Genomic DNA, 16,450 nt, shown 5'->3' with positions numbered 1-16,450 from the left:
CTGCATAAATGAAATTTAAAAAGCTTGAATTATCTACAAATTGTTATAAAAAACAATCGTTATTTATGATAAAATATATTATTCGGGAAAGAACTGAGGTATAATTTTAAACTATCCAGTATCGATGTAGGTAATGTGACTTAGCCGCGTTTGTAAAGGGCAGATGCTGTTTTTTAAAATAATGAAGTAGGCCAGAGATTACATTTCGGACACGACCATGATAAGCCGTTTCAAAGGGAACGGCGGGCCGAGGTAAAGCTGCAGGCAGCAGAGCTTGGAGACGAACAAATAGTTGCGTATTAAAAAGCAAACTAGCAGACCGCAGACACGATATTGAGCTCTAAAGCCATTGGAGGTCGAAGAGCGACTTTACGAGACACAAAACCCTGTGTAAATAGAGGCCAAAGGCCGAGTACGCCCCAATAATCAAAATACTTATTATAAATAACAAACTCCATAGGGTTGTAGACTCAACAAGTCGCACTTTCGAGGAAAAATGCAAAGGTCAAGCCGCAGGAGGGTCCGAGATTACATTGGTTAAATTTCAAGCTCTCTTAGTTCTCAAGTTAGGTCTTCTATAGAAGCGCAACGTGATAAGACGGACTGGGCCTTCAGCGTTTATGCGGACCTCGGCCTTTGGCCTCACTTACCAAAGTTCTGCTCTCTTGCAGATTGATATTTGGCCTTGCACGGAAATGTGCCCCTATCTGAAGCTCCCCCGGGCCTTCGGCCTTGCTTTTTAATACATTCGGCTATTGGTTCTTGTTTGAGGTCAGCTCCATTGTCTTTGACCTCGCACGATTGTGCCCGCTGCCAATAGTTAAAAGAAATGTTTAACACCTTTTGCGGAGCCCGGCTTTCGGCATCGGTTGCATTTGGGCATTGAAACAATTTAAGGTCTACTCTCCTGCGAAAGCTCGGCTTTCAGCCTCGCAGGAAAGCGCGCCACAATCGGACGCTCCGAGCTGCTTGCTCTTTCTTTGCGGAACTCGCAGAAAGGGGTGGGAATGGGACGCTCCTCTCCAGTTCTAGATGGTGTTGGACCATTGTTTCATGAATTTTCTAGATTTTTCTAAAGCTTGGCCTTTAGACGATTACAAAGTTACAAGAAATTTCCCTGATACGGCCAACCCGTATTTTTAACTTAGCACTAGAAGAGGCTCCCAGGAGCAGATCTTTGTGAGACCCTCCTCATAAATACCTGGCGTCGGAGGGCTCGCTCTTGAGCTTTATTCAAGAACTATCAAAAGTTTTCAGTATTTTAATTAGCATAATTTTTTCATTAATAGGCGTTAGATAAGTTTCAATAGGGTCATCTTCTTCTTAGGGTTCCGCATTTATAAAATGTTGGAAATATGATGTATCTATCCGATATATTTACAATATTTGCCATGAAAAAAAAAACTACTTACGCGCCTATCTCCTTATTTATATGCAATATCCACAACCAACAGGATTCCCATGACATGATAGTGTCGGGTATAGGTAAGAACCTATACCCTGAAACTCTGTCAAACGGTCTAACGAAGTCGAAAGAATTGGACATACATACGTTTCAAAACATGAGAGTTATGATTTTTAGAGCGTATGTGTGCATATAACTCTTGGGCTGTGGGCTAAAAACATAAAAAGGTATCACATCTGTCATACAAAATTATTGTTCATTTCCTTCCAAACTGGTTCATTTCCTTCACCCGAAAATATTGGAAGAAATGGAGAGGGATGAATTGGAGTGGAATGAACTTTCGACGGCTTTTTAAATTTCTTTATCGTCTTTAAGGCTAGAATGTCATCAAGTAAAAGTAATGAAGATATACCAAAATGCTAACAGATTATTAACAAGGTGATTTTTTTGCAATATATATAGCACCAAATTACTTAATGGATAAAAATGAGTAGTAACCGTGACAAAGTGCCTTTCCGGTGAGGAGAACCTAAGTTACTCGTAAATCAAGAGCGCGAAACCTCCTTCGTTGACGTATTGCGGTAGACTGAGGTAGTAAAAACACGTAGCAATCACAGTTATTCGTGAATAAAGGCGCGTTTAGATTTGGCATGAGTGGCAATTTTTTAGAGTGAAAATGAAGTATTTCGCGTGACAAAATTAAAAAGTGCGTTCTCTCTATGATAATTGATAATTTAACTTTAAAAATACGTACCATGTACCATTATAATACTGATTATGTGCTTATTTATAAACAATAATGGAAAGTAGGGTTTATCTGCAAATAACTGTGTTTTTTAATTTTCGAACCCAATGGTACGCCATTTTAGGTCGAGGGAAATGAATTTTTCGCATGTTTTTAATTTTTATTTAATAGATCATTAGGTCTAGCTAAATTCTATAACTGGCGCATTTTCCGTACCACATAAACATACCTTTTAAAAATAACCACATGTAAAAAAATATAATTTTAAGGCTTGATGTGGGCTCGGACACCAAATCGGCACGAAACGGTAGAACGACCCACATAAGCACTTTAACGTGACTTGACAGCATTGTCCCCGTGATCTCGGAGAAAGACTGACTAAAGGATGACTCACGCTACACCGGGCCGTGTCCGGGCCGGCAGGCGAAAGCATTACGTCATAGAAAAGTAAGCGCCGAAAGCTCCGGCCCGGACACGGCCCGGTCTAACGTGAGTCATCCTTAAATCGTTACACAGCATTCACGCATCCAGATGATGTTGACGGTAACTTTAGTCAGTCTTTTTCCGAGATGGACAATGCCATCTTTGAAATGTCGGAGGTACTAATCTTAAAGCTTAAGTATACGCAATTAAGTGCCATTAAATAAATAATAATGTCAAAAAAAATTGTCAGCCACGCGATCAGTTATTTGTGGATAGAAGAACTGTCTCTGTATCTGTGTATCTGTCGCAGGGATGACGACCGATAGGGCCAGCGAGTACTGTTCTGGAGACCTCGACTGGGAAGCCGGAGGGATGGAAAACCACGAGCCAGATGGTCGGACGACATTAGAAAGACATCAGGGCCGACCTGGCGTAGAACCGCCGCATACCGAACAACATGGAAATCCATGAAAGAGGCATATGTTCAGCAGTGGACGCAAATATGCTGAGAAGAAGAAAAAGAAGAAGAGAAGAAATGTGCATACAGGTTATTAGCATCGGTGCATCCATAGGAACAACAGCGAATTCACTGGAGCTCCGGTGCTTTACCCAACAGAAAAACATTAGAGAACCCAAGATATTCTATTACCTGTCTACTAGCTTGATGATGTTCTTATAGAAGTGTGATATGAAGTGGTTGAGGTATTCGCCGTGTGTCTCGTTGTCCAGGCCCTCTCGTCCGATCCACTCCACCGTGTATCTAAAAGTAACAAATTAATTTCTAACTGAAAGTACTTAAAAAATACGGAAGTTGATTGTGATAAAGAAATACCAACCATTGATGATTAAACAGAATAATGTAAATGAAATGAACGTCAGTTACCAGCACTAACTACTTCAATAACCATGGGCGGTTCCTGAAGGTTTTGAACAGGGGACTGTTCCCTTGGTGTCTGAGGACTTGAAAGAGGGTTTCAAAGTCTACATATTCTACTTATAATTACATTTTGCACAACCTAACCAGAACCAGACCTCTTAATTATAATCACTGGCTTATCTCAGGGAGACTCACTTCACTCACTCACTTACTTACTTATTGCTGTGGCGCAACGACCCAAAGTGGATCTTGGCTTCCGACACCATAGACCGCCATGCTACTCTGTCCAAAGCCGACTTACAAGGAGACTTACTTCTGTATATTAGTAGTCTCAATCTTGTTCGGCAGCCTGACGTCCCTCAGATCAGCTAACAACTTGGAAGCCTCGTTGTCCAGCGACCTGTTGAGGATGTCCACAAAATTGCTGGCCTTCTTGAGGTTCTGCAGGTTGATGTTGTTGATGTAGCGGACGTAGGCGAGGCAGTGGTTCTTGGTGTTCTTGACGTTGAGAACACCGTTTATTACTTCGCGTTCGGTCACTGGGAATTGAAGTTTATTCATTAATAGGATTGATTGATGCAGCTTAGTATACTAGGTAGGTATTCGCAGAACTGATCGAATCAGAAACACGAAACACCATGGTGTAGGTCGGGGTGGCGGACTCCAACAAAACCTTAAAATGTTAAAGTTGGATTGATAATAAAAATAACGAAAACATGTTAAATTTTCATTTAATTTCAATTGCAGGTATATCGTTACCCTGTAATAAAGTATTTATTATAAAATAGCCACCGCCGATATATGGCCGAGGGATTTGTCTAGCAAAATTTTTGAGGTAAAAAACGTTAAAACCCACGCGCTCGCCAAATCTTCCGTCGCAAGTTTCTCGGGGTGTACCATAAATTATTCCTTTCTAATTTCCTGGCTTTACGTTCCCACTCCCCCCTATTTAACAGTAAAACGAGGTAATTAAATTTATTATTACCAGACATAAAGTAGTTATGCATAGCATCTTTATCCATTTTTCCGTTGTTGTATAGTTGAAGGGAAGCTTTTCGGAACAGCTTCTGCATTTTGCCGAGTGTGTCCCACCATACCGCCTGGTCTTCTGCCTGGAGTTTCGGGACTCTCTGAAATATGGGAATAATATAACACTTCAAACTCTCGCGTTTTGTACACTTATTAAATTACACAAACAGGTCTACCGCGATATAATTTCATTCCGTGGCCACAGCTGGTGCAACTCAGTTTTTACAATGAAATTGGTATATCGCGGTAGACCCGTTTGTGTAATTAAATATATGAGATGAGAATAATGTTTATTTGTGATGCTAGGTGATAGGGCGTAACGGAGTGAAATGTTGCACATAAGTATAATCTGTCAAGACATCTCCATCAGTAGAAAAAACCAAGTGCGAGTCGGACTCGCACGCGAAGGCGAAGGGTTCCGTACCATTACGCAAAAAAAAAGGAAAAAAAAAAACTTTTATTGTATAGGAGCCCCACTTAAATGTTTATTTTATTCTGTTTTTAGCATTTGTTGTTATAGCGGCAATAGAAATACATCATCTGATCTGTGAATATTTCAACTGTCTACCTATTCATGGTTCACGGTTCATGAGTTACAGCCTGGTGACAGACAGACGGACGGACAAACGGACAAACGGACAGGCGGACAGACGGACAGACGGACAGACGGACAGACGGACAGACGGACAGACGGACAGACGGACAGACGGACAGACGGACAGACGGACAGACGGACAGACGGACAGACGGACAGCGGAGTCTTAGTAATAAGGGTCCCGGTTTATTATTTTGACTGCACACGCAGTACCAGTGTTATTTATACCTATAGTTCGTTTTTTTTAGCATTAGAAAGAACTTGCAAGAAGGTAAGCGATCTTGACACGTCTTTTAATTGAAAAACGCTTTTTAAAAATCAAAAACTATTACTTATGAAAGCAGAAGAATATAAATGATCGTATTAGGTTCATAATTGTTACATATCTGCCGTATCTTATTTTTTAAAAGGGTTTTTCAATTAAAAGACACATCAAGATTGTTTACCTTATTTCTAATGCTAAAAAAAACGAACTATACGTCATAATTTAATAGAAGTTTGACGTTTAAAACAACACCTGCACTGCGTGTGTTGTCAAAATCTCTGTAGACTTTTCTTGGTTTAATTCTATATTAATTGATTCGTAGCTAAATTTGACCCATTTCCTGATTTCCAACTATGTTTCCAACTGAGCTGAAAATTTCATTATGTAAGTCGGGTGACAATGTAATATTATGGTACCATCGAGCTGATCTGATGATGGAGACAGGAGGTGGCCATGGGAACTCTGTGATTAAACAACGCAAACTTATTGTGTTTGGAGTTTTAGTTGCGTGAAAAGAAAAGTACAGTCAGCGATACAAGCTTGTACCAAAAATGAAATTTTTGCCAAAAACTTATTGAGTTTAGGTACCGCACTACACCATATCTTGAAAATTAATTAATCTATTGAGATATGAGAGACACAAATCTGAGGATGAATAACGCCATCTACCGCGGGGTTAACTGAACTTAAAATGCTACATGAAGTTATTTCCAAAAAATTTCATTAGTTCCAAAAAAAAAAATATATAATATATTTTGAGCAGATTTATAGACGTGACATTTAACTTCATTGTGAGTTGTGAGAGATAATTCTCTAGAATATTTTAATTTAGTTCGTCACTCTCTGATAGATGGCGTAAGTAGTCCTCTGCTTTCCCCTTTACTTTCTCCACCGCGTTAGTACAAGAAATGTCAATAGATGGCGCTGCCTGTCTGTTACATCTCGCTAACGTTTGTTCGTCCTGGAATCATTATATGGGCACCTGCGATTTACTCAATCACTAACTTGTTATATTACATTTGAGTAAGGTCTTAAACATCCCCTTAAACCGGTGTTGTTATCTGAATAAGATGGCGCACATCGAAGATTTTTGAAAGGTGCCGGTGTGGTCCCCTCTACATATCACACACGCCCTTATTAAACCTTACGGACGTGCTTTTTAGAGTTCCGCACCCAAAGGGTAAAAACGGGACCCTATTACTAAGACTCCACCGTTTGTCCGTCTGTCTGTCACCAGGCTGTATCTCATGAACCGTGATAGTGATAGATAGTTGAAATTTTCACAAGTGATGTAGGTACCTATTTCTGGTGCCGCTATAACACAGAAAAACGTCTGTGCGCTATAACAACAAATACTAAAAAATACGGAACCCTCGGTGGGCGAGTCCGACGCGCACTTGTCCGGTTTTCGGGGTTGTTCTTCCAACCCAGTGTTTTCATTTATCGCCACTCGTTTCTAATTTCCAATTCGCACTTGCATCGTATTTTACTATTATTACATAATTCGTGGTAAACATTACACAGGTGACTTTTCTTGAACAGCTAGAAAGATATCACCACTTTGTGGGTCTTGTTGCTCTATCTGCACTCATCTTAGTGAATAGATTCAGGCGTTACTTCTTTCTTTCTTTCGTTTTCTTTCTTTTCGCGGATTAGCCAAGTAATATTTTGGTTTTAATTTGTGCTCACCTTGTTATTAAAATTGATGAGTATAGAAGAAATCGGTTGCAAGACGGAGACGGGGGGTACGGCGTTCGAGTCCTTTTTGTACCATGTATCCAACAAAATGACGTCAACGCCCCCGGCCGCTAGTTCATCTCGTAGCATCTGCAGTTCCGATGACAGGACGTATGTGGGGATTGGTCTGAAAAAGAGGTTCAATCATGAAATAGGTAGCGCAAATCACCAGAAACACAAACAGTGTAAATTAGAAACCACGGAAATAAAAAATATGAAGATTATGGTTACCGAGCTCCTTTAAACTTTCGTGGAGCAATGCATGTCTTTGTGTCAATTTGGTACTTAGTGCGAAGACGGAAGATCTCGAGGCAAAACTCTTACTCTGTACTGACCCTCAGACCACTGTTAATTGCACCTTTGGTGATATTTTTGTCCATCGGTGTACATATTTCTGATGACATACTGAATAACCATACAAATCTCTAACCATACTTATGGCCTAAGAACACAACGAAGTTGGGTCTCTTGGAGAACCAATAATTAGCCTGTTATAGAGAATTGGGAATTCCATATTTCCTTCATACATAGCTAATCTTGTGATCGTCGGTGGTGTCATCTCGAACGCCCCACCGCATGTCGACATCCAGAATCAATACATAACTACAGTTTGAAAGTAACCACGGAAGTCAAAAAGACAAACTAAGATCAAACGGAAAACCGTTGATTGAATTTAGCGCACTGTAAGTTAAATTTGATGTATTTGGAAATCCTCTATTGAACAAAATTTTACAGTAAGCAGCAGTAGAATCCAGTGGTGTTCTGGTAAGGAGCGTTCAACTAGTCCTTTCCGATTTGGTGATTATTTTCTTCAACCATGGATAATGGAGATATTTCAATTCATAAAGTGAATAATCATTACTAACCTGTACCACTACGAAGTTAGGTCAAATGGAGAGCCTCTGAATTTTTTTTATTTCCCTTTACACTTACACAGCTCGGTGGTCATTCTGATCGTCGGTGGATTAATCATCACAAATATAATATACCTGTATCCATACTTCTGCCCCAGGAACACAACGAAGTTGGGTCCCATGGAGAGCCTTTGACAATTTTTTATCTCTCTCATACACAGCTCGGTGGTCATGTGATCATCGGTGGCTTCGTCTCGAACACCCCAGCGCATGTCAACCACCTATAACCGTACAAAAATATTGCACTTATTAAGGTTCAAAAACTACAGAGCTTTTTCCAGAAACAAAGTGTTAACAGGGGGTCCGTAGCGTCGCTATAATTATGCTATGCTCTAATAAGACTAAATGACAACACCCTAGCGTATGCAATAATTAATAATCATTAATTTTTAAACACATGTTTAAATAATCGTGGCATAAATAGCTGTAAGAGGCATCTGTTGGGTTAAATTTGAACTTTTATCACCGCTTGGAGTTGTTGAGGGAAGTGTGTGATGTGAGCCCCTAAACAAGGTATTACATGCGCTCGTGAAAATGCCAAGAGATGGCGTTCAAATCCACTTCAATTGAGAGACATTACAACCCATATAAGTATTAAATTAAAATTAAAAAAAAAACCCTACGCCTTATGCCAACAAAAAATAAGCAATAATAATATCCTTGATATGTAGGTAGCTTAGCGCCACTTGCATCATTCCACTAACCCGGAGTTAACCAATTAAACCTGGAGTTACCGTGGCTACCAGTACAATTTGACACTGAGTTAACGGTTTAACCGCTTAACCCCGGGTTAGTGGGATGGTGCAAGTGGCCATTAGACACTTTAGTTAGACGGTGGCCTGTACGAAGTTAAATATATCACACCAAAATATTTTCATGTGAAATGTTGCCAAAACGAGATCATACGGCTCGCACTGTGAAAAAGTTATCAGATGTCATGTAGAGCCAAGCTTCTAACTCTACACGCCCCAAGCCCTAACTTCACAAACTCTTCACTTCAAATTTTTTTTTTTTTTTTTTTTTTTATTTATTTATTTCAAAAAATATACTTATGTTTAGGTATACAAAACAACAAATGATACGGGTAAATACTAGAAGGTTAAGTAAACTTAAGTTTACTGGTGGTATTCCTGGTATACTAGGTGGTATACCTAGGTTACCCAAGCCTTTTGGATAAAGCCCGAATTTAAAAATAAACTTAAGTTTACCCGGGTATACAAGGAGGAAGGGTAATGTCAGAATAGATGATGCAACACCTAACATTACCCACCTATACATATGTGTACGGGTAACACCGAATACAGATTAATGTTGTTTAAATTATTGGACTTTACCCAAAAGGCTCGGGTAATACTAGTTATACCAGGGTAAAGTTTATCTATTTATTTATTTATTTCTTAAAAAATAGTCATAGTCCCGCAGAACTCAACAATGAGTTTGACTGTGGGGTCATCATTCATCAGACTCTAGTTATGTAACTTATTTTATTAACTTGTAATTATTTAACTTTTTAACTATTTCTTTCTATTTTTTGTTATTTTCAAGAAATATTTCTTTGATTTTCAATCGTAGGAAAAAAACATTTGCTTTTGATTGCTGAAACTAAAAGCAGTCGCTGCTTTGTCGACGAAATTATCAATGTTGTTTGTTGTTCGAGAAAAACGCCAGTGGACGGAATAGTCCCTATGACGGAATTAGCCATATTGACCTTACAGGAAATTGTGCAGTATCTTCATTGTACATACATTGTATACATATTTTTGAACACTTCGCCTGCTCAGCTACTTCTCACTAACCAGTATTACGGTGTTTGTAATCCACAAATAGTGCACTTGTAAACATGGGGCGGAAACGGACGCACGTGTCACGTATTTATAGAAGCTTTGTTTTTAATAGGAATTTAGTTTGGTTGATATATGCCAGCTATGCGTTACGAGGCAGACCACCAATGACTTTAATTACGAGTACCACGTTTTAAAAGCGCTGGTGGCCTAGCGGTAAGAGCGTGCGATTTTCAATCCGGAGGTCGCGGGTTCAAACCCCGGTTCGTACCAATGAGTTTTTCGGAACTTAATTATGTACGAAATATCATTTTGACATTTACCAGTTGCTTTTCAGTGAAGCAAAACATCGTGAGGAAACCGGACAAATTCCAATAAGGCCTAGTTTCCCCTCTGGGTAAAAACTAGTGCCTACGTCAAATCATGGGATTAGTTGTCAAGCGGACCCCAGGCTCCCATGAGCCGTGGCAAAATGCCGGGATAACGCGAGGAAGAAGAAGAAGAAGAAGAACGTTTTACTGAGTTTTAGTGTTATTTTAACATAATTTTTGACCTTAAACTTTGTTTTTTTATGATATACGAGTATACGAGTATCTATGTAATATGCATAGACTAGGAATCCTCTAGACCGAGTTTAGAGCAATTATTTCGTGCAACCGATGATGCCAAAAATGCGGGGGTACGCGGGACGAGGTGAGCGAAGTCCCGTGCCGTGATTGGTCCGTTCAAACGACGAACGAGTTCAAGGACGTCACACAAAGACACTTTCGACTCGAACATGGAGTAAATTTACCGTATGCGTGGCAGAGGGGGTAGCGCGACTATGCTAAGTCTGGAGGATGTTTTGTCTGTGGTAATATGTTCGCAATAAATTCGATACATGAGAAGTCCCTAAAGGGGCCCACTGATTAACAGTCCGCCGGACGGTATCGGCCTGTCAGTTGTTCGGAACTGTCAAAATTTTGTTCTAACTGACAGGCCGATACCGTCCGGCGGACTGTTAATCAGTGGGCCCCTTAAGAATGACAATAGGGTATTTGACTATTAGCAAAGACATATGTAACTTCGTATAAGACGAATAAAGTCTAAAGAAAAAACGTGCCTCGGAATTCAAGTAAAAGTCATTCTCGAATAGATGCCGCACACACCTTTAGCCTATCCTCGGCTAGATGGCGTGACGACACCGTTTCATATTTAACAATTTTAACACATAGATATCAGTGAATGAACATGGATCAAAATGATATAAAAATAATAAAATCATTTATCCATATATATACATTTTTTGATAACTTTATACGTTTTCATTTTGAGTTTTAGTCGTGTGTCGATAGATGGCAGTAAATTTACAGTGACTACAAAATTTACAATGACAGGACCCCTCTATACTATCTATTCTTTTTGCTATTAGTCAAATCAGTTTTTTTATTCGACCTGTCAAAACGATTTGCCACTATGGAATTTATACGAAACATTACAAATGACGTCACGGTCAAGTTGCCTACTCTTCTATACGATACTATAGTTCTATACGATTTATAAAATGTGAGTCTTAAAAAAACTGCTGTTTACGTTTCCCTATTAATATTCTGGTAATACTTTATTTCATGCATGGTGTGAAATAATTTATTTTAAATACAGTCAAATACCCTATTAAAACTGCCTCTGCAAATTCTTATCAATCAAAAATATTGCATAATCAATTATCCGAAAACATTCTTAAATCTCTTCTCGGGACAGTTTTAAAGAGTTTAAAGCCGCCAAACAGCTTAAAAATAATCCCATTTAATAAGAAACCAACTCTTCCAGAAATTGTCTACTCCCAAAATCCGAGAAGTTTTTATTAATATTCCGGGGCGGGCATTTCTACGAAAATCTGCGAGCACGTCGATCGGGTATAAAGTATTAAAACATGGCTTGATCCGATTCTGATCCTCATTTAAGTTAAGGGATAGTCATTTTTATGTTACTGAATAAAAAAATGGTTTATCCTTAAACATAAGGATAAACCATCTACCTATGTAACTTAGTAATAAGGTCACTGTGGCGAAGTCCGGAATACTTTATTTGTTTTTTACTTTGGAGTGATCTAGTTCCGTTAATTATTCACCTATGTTACTGCTTGTAATCGCATACGATGAAGAATTTAATAATTAATAGTTTAGCCTTAGTGACAGATCATTTCAAGCACAAATTAAGCAAAAACAATGGCATTTTTTAAAATTCGGCGAGTAGACGGACTTCCCGTGCAGTTTAAGGGAAGTCCGTCTAGTTATGATATCAGCCAATCTATGGGTGTGTATATGTTCGTAGACAAATTCCTAAAAAGAACGGATCAAGACAATGAAAAGTGTATTCTAAACTTGTTAATATACGGTTCAGATTCGAAATAAACACCATTTTTCTAAAACAAAGGCAAGTCCGGCATATACTACCAAAATGGGGTGGTAAACCTTTTTTGGCAAATAATTAAACATAATTATTTTTTTGATTTCCGAAATAAAAGATCAATAGTAATTTTAAAATGAATTTTAATCGTTTCTTTTAATTTACTGAGATCAAAATTTAATTAAGTAACATCATGCGCAAAGTCAGGAGGATTTTTTGATACCTTATCAAATCGTTATAATATTAAAGTCGCACAAACAGTTGGTAATCTCTGATTTATCGAAAGTCCGGCATATGACGGACTTGCCTTGAACATAATAGACGGACTTTCCAACTTAGTCAAATTTTAATATGATTAATTGTGGAACGTATAATTACAAAACTAAGTTAATTTCTGATATTTTAAAAATAGAATAAAGACAACTGGTTCTTAGGCTACCTACGTAGTTACTTTTTGATGCACAATCTTTTCAAAAACTATTTAAAAAAAATTTTTTTCGAACGGCTGTCGCACTATGACTTCGAGTTCAAAACACGAAATGACTTGTTGAGGCGGATTGCTCTGAAGTTGGTTGTCAGAGCGCCATCTGTTTTACAGTGACGGAACTAGCGCGAAGAACTGGTTAATCGCCTGGACTCCAAAGTCGCATACGCCTTCAAATTCAAAAGTTATAACGTGTTGACGGACTTGCCTTGTAGACGGACTTACCCACAGTGACCTTACATATATTTGTTTAATTTAAGATCCTAAAGATAGTTCGAAAAGTGTATACTAAAGGTTCCCACGGCCCGTGTTATTACAGGCCAGGCCGGATCGCGCCACGCCTGTGGATGCCTGTGCGGTTGATTACGTCTCGCGCCGAGCCATTCCAATTCCAACGGTGCGAGTCCGCCTGTCGTTACCGCTAGTCCAACATGTGTGCGTGTACTGTACGCGCACGCGCTGTCCCAGGTGAAATGAACAGACGCAGACGCGCCCCTACAGGCCGCGAGAGGCAACGCCGCGCCGCGCCGCGCCGCGCCTTTGAAGTTACCGACTCCCGACTCCCGACGGATCGAGCGGGTGACGACAGGCGACCACAGGCCTCGTCGGATGCGACCGTTCCCACGATCTGTCGGCCTGTAAAGGCGCGGTCAGATCTTTGAAACAACGGGCCGTGGGAACCCGGCTTTACATGTTTAAGTTTGTATTGTTTAAGTTTGTGTGTAAGTGTACATGTACATGTAGGTATGTGTGTAACTTAGTAATAGATATGTTTAATTTAAGATCCTAGAGACAGTTTGAAAAGTGTATACATGTTTATGATACTGACTATGTATTAACAGTCTAAGGTATCTTGGCATAGGTACCTATAGCTGTAAAGTAATACTTGTTTGAATAAATTTTCCCAGTCCTCTCGCCGACTTCCCCTTAAATATGCTATGATCCGTACCTAATACTTTCTCAGACAATGTTCCAAGAAGCATTCGCTCGATTTACTTTCAATTCAGAGTGATACACGTACGACAATTATTAAATTACTAGCTTATTCCCGCGACTTCGCCTGCCTATGATAATAGTGTTGGCCTCAAAATATATCCATAAGAAATTTCATCTTAATCGGTTCAGCGGTTTAAGCCTTAAACCGCTGAACCGATTAAGATGAAATTTCTTAAACTTTAAGCGTGAAGAAGTAACAGATATAGACAGACAGAGTTACACTATAATATTAGTTGGGACCTTGAGACTAAGTAAAGGGGCCCACTGATTACGAGTTCGCGGGATGATATCGGCCAGTCAGTTGATCAGAGCTGTCAAATTTTGCGTTTAACTGACAGGCTGATATCGTCCGGCGAACTGGTAATCAGTAGGCCCCTTAACGATATTAGAAGAACCTAGTCTTGGTTCCCAGCAGAATAAGTGGAACAGATAGTCAACGCTAGTTTTGGGTAGAATCAATATATTTTATTCAAACATTTTGACATTACATTCGACGTTATATGTTTACAGTATATTGTGCCAATCCAGTACATATGCAACCTCCAATAAACGATAGGTTAGAGTTGGCTGCATGAAGCTGATTTGAAATATGTTATGTAAGTAAAAATGTAATACATAAACTAGTTTTAGACCCAAAACTCAGTTACTTTCTAGTAGGTGAGAATCTGTAGAACTGTTGTCGCAAGCATAATTATCAGACCGCAGTTTGATTTCTGATCCTTGGTAGTGGTGTTCCTAGAGTTCAAATAACTCGATGTTGCCAGGATGAAAAGTGATGCCGTTACCCCCGTCAGCCTCTTGAATTTCCCGCTTACAATTCTCATACATACATCGTCGAAAATATCCGGACTGACACGAAAGATTTTTGCCCAAACTAAAGCTTCGCTTTGCTCGGTCAAAAAAGGATCCCGAAGAATTGAAAACCTACCGCTTCGAAATGTTGAAGTCGGTTACAAGTCGAGATATACTTTCTACAATTTTTACAACCATTAAACGTATCTTTAAATCAAAATTCTAAACCATGTGACTCGATTTTCAACCTTATTCACTCGGGGCAAGGTTTATATTAAATTAAGTAAAGAAATAATCGATATCGGTTAAATTTTCTTTTAGAGCCACCTGCGATGCCTTATTACCTGATTCATTATGGATAAGAAAGATGCGGTTTAAAGTTACGTCGAACAAATAATTTAAGTTTTAGTTGAATTTTAAACAATTTTCTTTCGGGTTTAAAATTGTTTTATCTATGAAATTCGAGCACGGCTGGCCTTACAGAGTTTGAATCCGAATCTGAATTTATGATATGAATTCACAATCATCATCATCTTCCTAGAGTTGTCCTGGCTTTTTTGGCACGGCTCAGAGAGGCCTGGGGTCCACTTGGCAACTAATCCTACCAATAGGCGTAGGCACTAGTTTTTTACGAAAGCGAACCTGGTAGGTTCTCCTCCCTAAACTAGGCCTTATTCGGATTAATCCTCGCGATGTCATCCTTCACCGAAAAGCGACTGGTAAATGTAGTGACAATATAACTTTTATTAATACATACATTATTGCACAATTAGGGAATTATCATAAGTCTAAACCTAAATTAGCTTGAGGCATTGTTCCCAGGACGCTGGCCGCGTTCCCCCTCTGCACAGTGAGGCTGAGTTTTTGCGCAAAAAATGCGCCAGCTCGTAGGTCGCCAGACACCCAGACTAGTTTGGTAGAAATTTCTTTTATAGTTTTTTGGTGTCTGACGACCAAGGACCGAAAGTATATTATTTAAAATTTTAATGGAGTTTTTTATCAACGATTGTCATGTTGACTAGTCCCCCTGAAGCGATCTTACCTGAAACTCGAGCCCGTGCTTCTCTCGACAATAGTCTTTGATGCGGGGGTAGCATTTGGCCATAAGGGTGTTCCTCTCCATGGTTGTGTCTGAAAAGAGAAAAAGTATCCAAGTTAGAAGGTCCGAACCATACTGTTCTACCTTAGGGATGGCCAGGGGGCGTCATAAGCCTTCAGTGAGAAGTGCATATACTTGGAAAAATTCGACCTATGCCGCTGTGGCCCGGTGGCCGAATGGCACAGGCACCTGCCGCGATAGCAGAGGACGCTGGTTCGATTCCAGCCTGGGGCACTGGCTTTGGGTACTTTTTCTTGTATATGGCATTTATTTCAGTTTAAGAGAAAAATTATTAGACTCGAAGCCCTTAAGGACTCGCAGATTTTTGTTTCAAACGGATAACCGGATTCACCGGATCGAACGTATGTGAGAAAAACAACCGGATCGAAAAACGCTCGACATGTGTCACTCCGTGCCGAGGAGTTTCGTCAGGAGAAGGAGGAAGAGGAAGAGGAGTGGCGGTATTTAATGTATTAAATAAGTGTGTGTCTCACGATATAAGCGCAGAAGCGCTGGTGGCCTAGCGGTACGAAAGTGCGACTTGCAACCTGGAGGTCGCGGGTTCAAACCTCGGCTCGTAGGGGAAACTTGCCTAATTCGTACCCCTTAAGAGAAAATGCTAATTTCTTGGAAATATAACTAATAAATAAAAATCAAATGGTGTTTAAAGAATCTTTATTTAATAACGAACCAACCAAAGTAACAAATTAAACTTAAACCTCTACAACTACTGAGAAATAAAAGTTAAAAAAAAAAGTGGAAAAGGTACCTCTGGGTTGGAAGGTCAGATGGCAGTCCTTCTTCCTCGCGTTATCCCGGCATTTTGCCACGGCTCATGGGAGCCTGAGGTCCGCTTAACAACTAATCCCAAGAATTGACGAAGGCACTAGTTTTTACGAAAGCGACTGCCATCTGACCTT

At 39.6% G+C, this 16,450-nt stretch overlaps 1 protein-coding gene and 1 long non-coding RNA gene across 2 annotated transcripts in view; one reads left to right on the top strand and one right to left on the bottom strand.

Annotated features, from left to right (window-relative positions):
* The window catches only part of LOC134801435 (uncharacterized), a 297,157-nt gene that overhangs the window by 41,789 nt on the left and 238,918 nt on the right, over nucleotides 1-16,450 (top strand). The window lies entirely within an intron of this gene.
* LOC134801430 (NACHT and WD repeat domain-containing protein 2) overlaps nucleotides 1-16,450 on the bottom strand; it is a 91,123-nt gene that overhangs the window by 50,963 nt on the left and 23,710 nt on the right. The window contains exons 3-8 of the mRNA XM_063773985.1: nucleotides 15,474-15,562; nucleotides 8,066-8,211; nucleotides 7,029-7,203; nucleotides 4,436-4,580; nucleotides 3,764-3,989; nucleotides 3,223-3,333 (exon numbers count right to left, since the gene is read on the bottom strand). Coding sequence (XP_063630055.1) covers nucleotides 3,223-3,333; nucleotides 3,764-3,989; nucleotides 4,436-4,580; nucleotides 7,029-7,203; nucleotides 8,066-8,211; nucleotides 15,474-15,562 — 892 coding nt within the window. The remainder of the gene's footprint in view (nucleotides 1-3,222; nucleotides 3,334-3,763; nucleotides 3,990-4,435; nucleotides 4,581-7,028; nucleotides 7,204-8,065; nucleotides 8,212-15,473; nucleotides 15,563-16,450) is intronic.

Source organism: Cydia splendana, chromosome 22 (assembly GCF_910591565.1).
Source record: "Cydia splendana chromosome 22, ilCydSple1.2, whole genome shotgun sequence".
Taxonomy (NCBI): domain Eukaryota; kingdom Metazoa; phylum Arthropoda; class Insecta; order Lepidoptera; family Tortricidae; genus Cydia; species Cydia splendana.
This window is presented reverse-complemented; position numbering and strand designations above follow the sequence as displayed.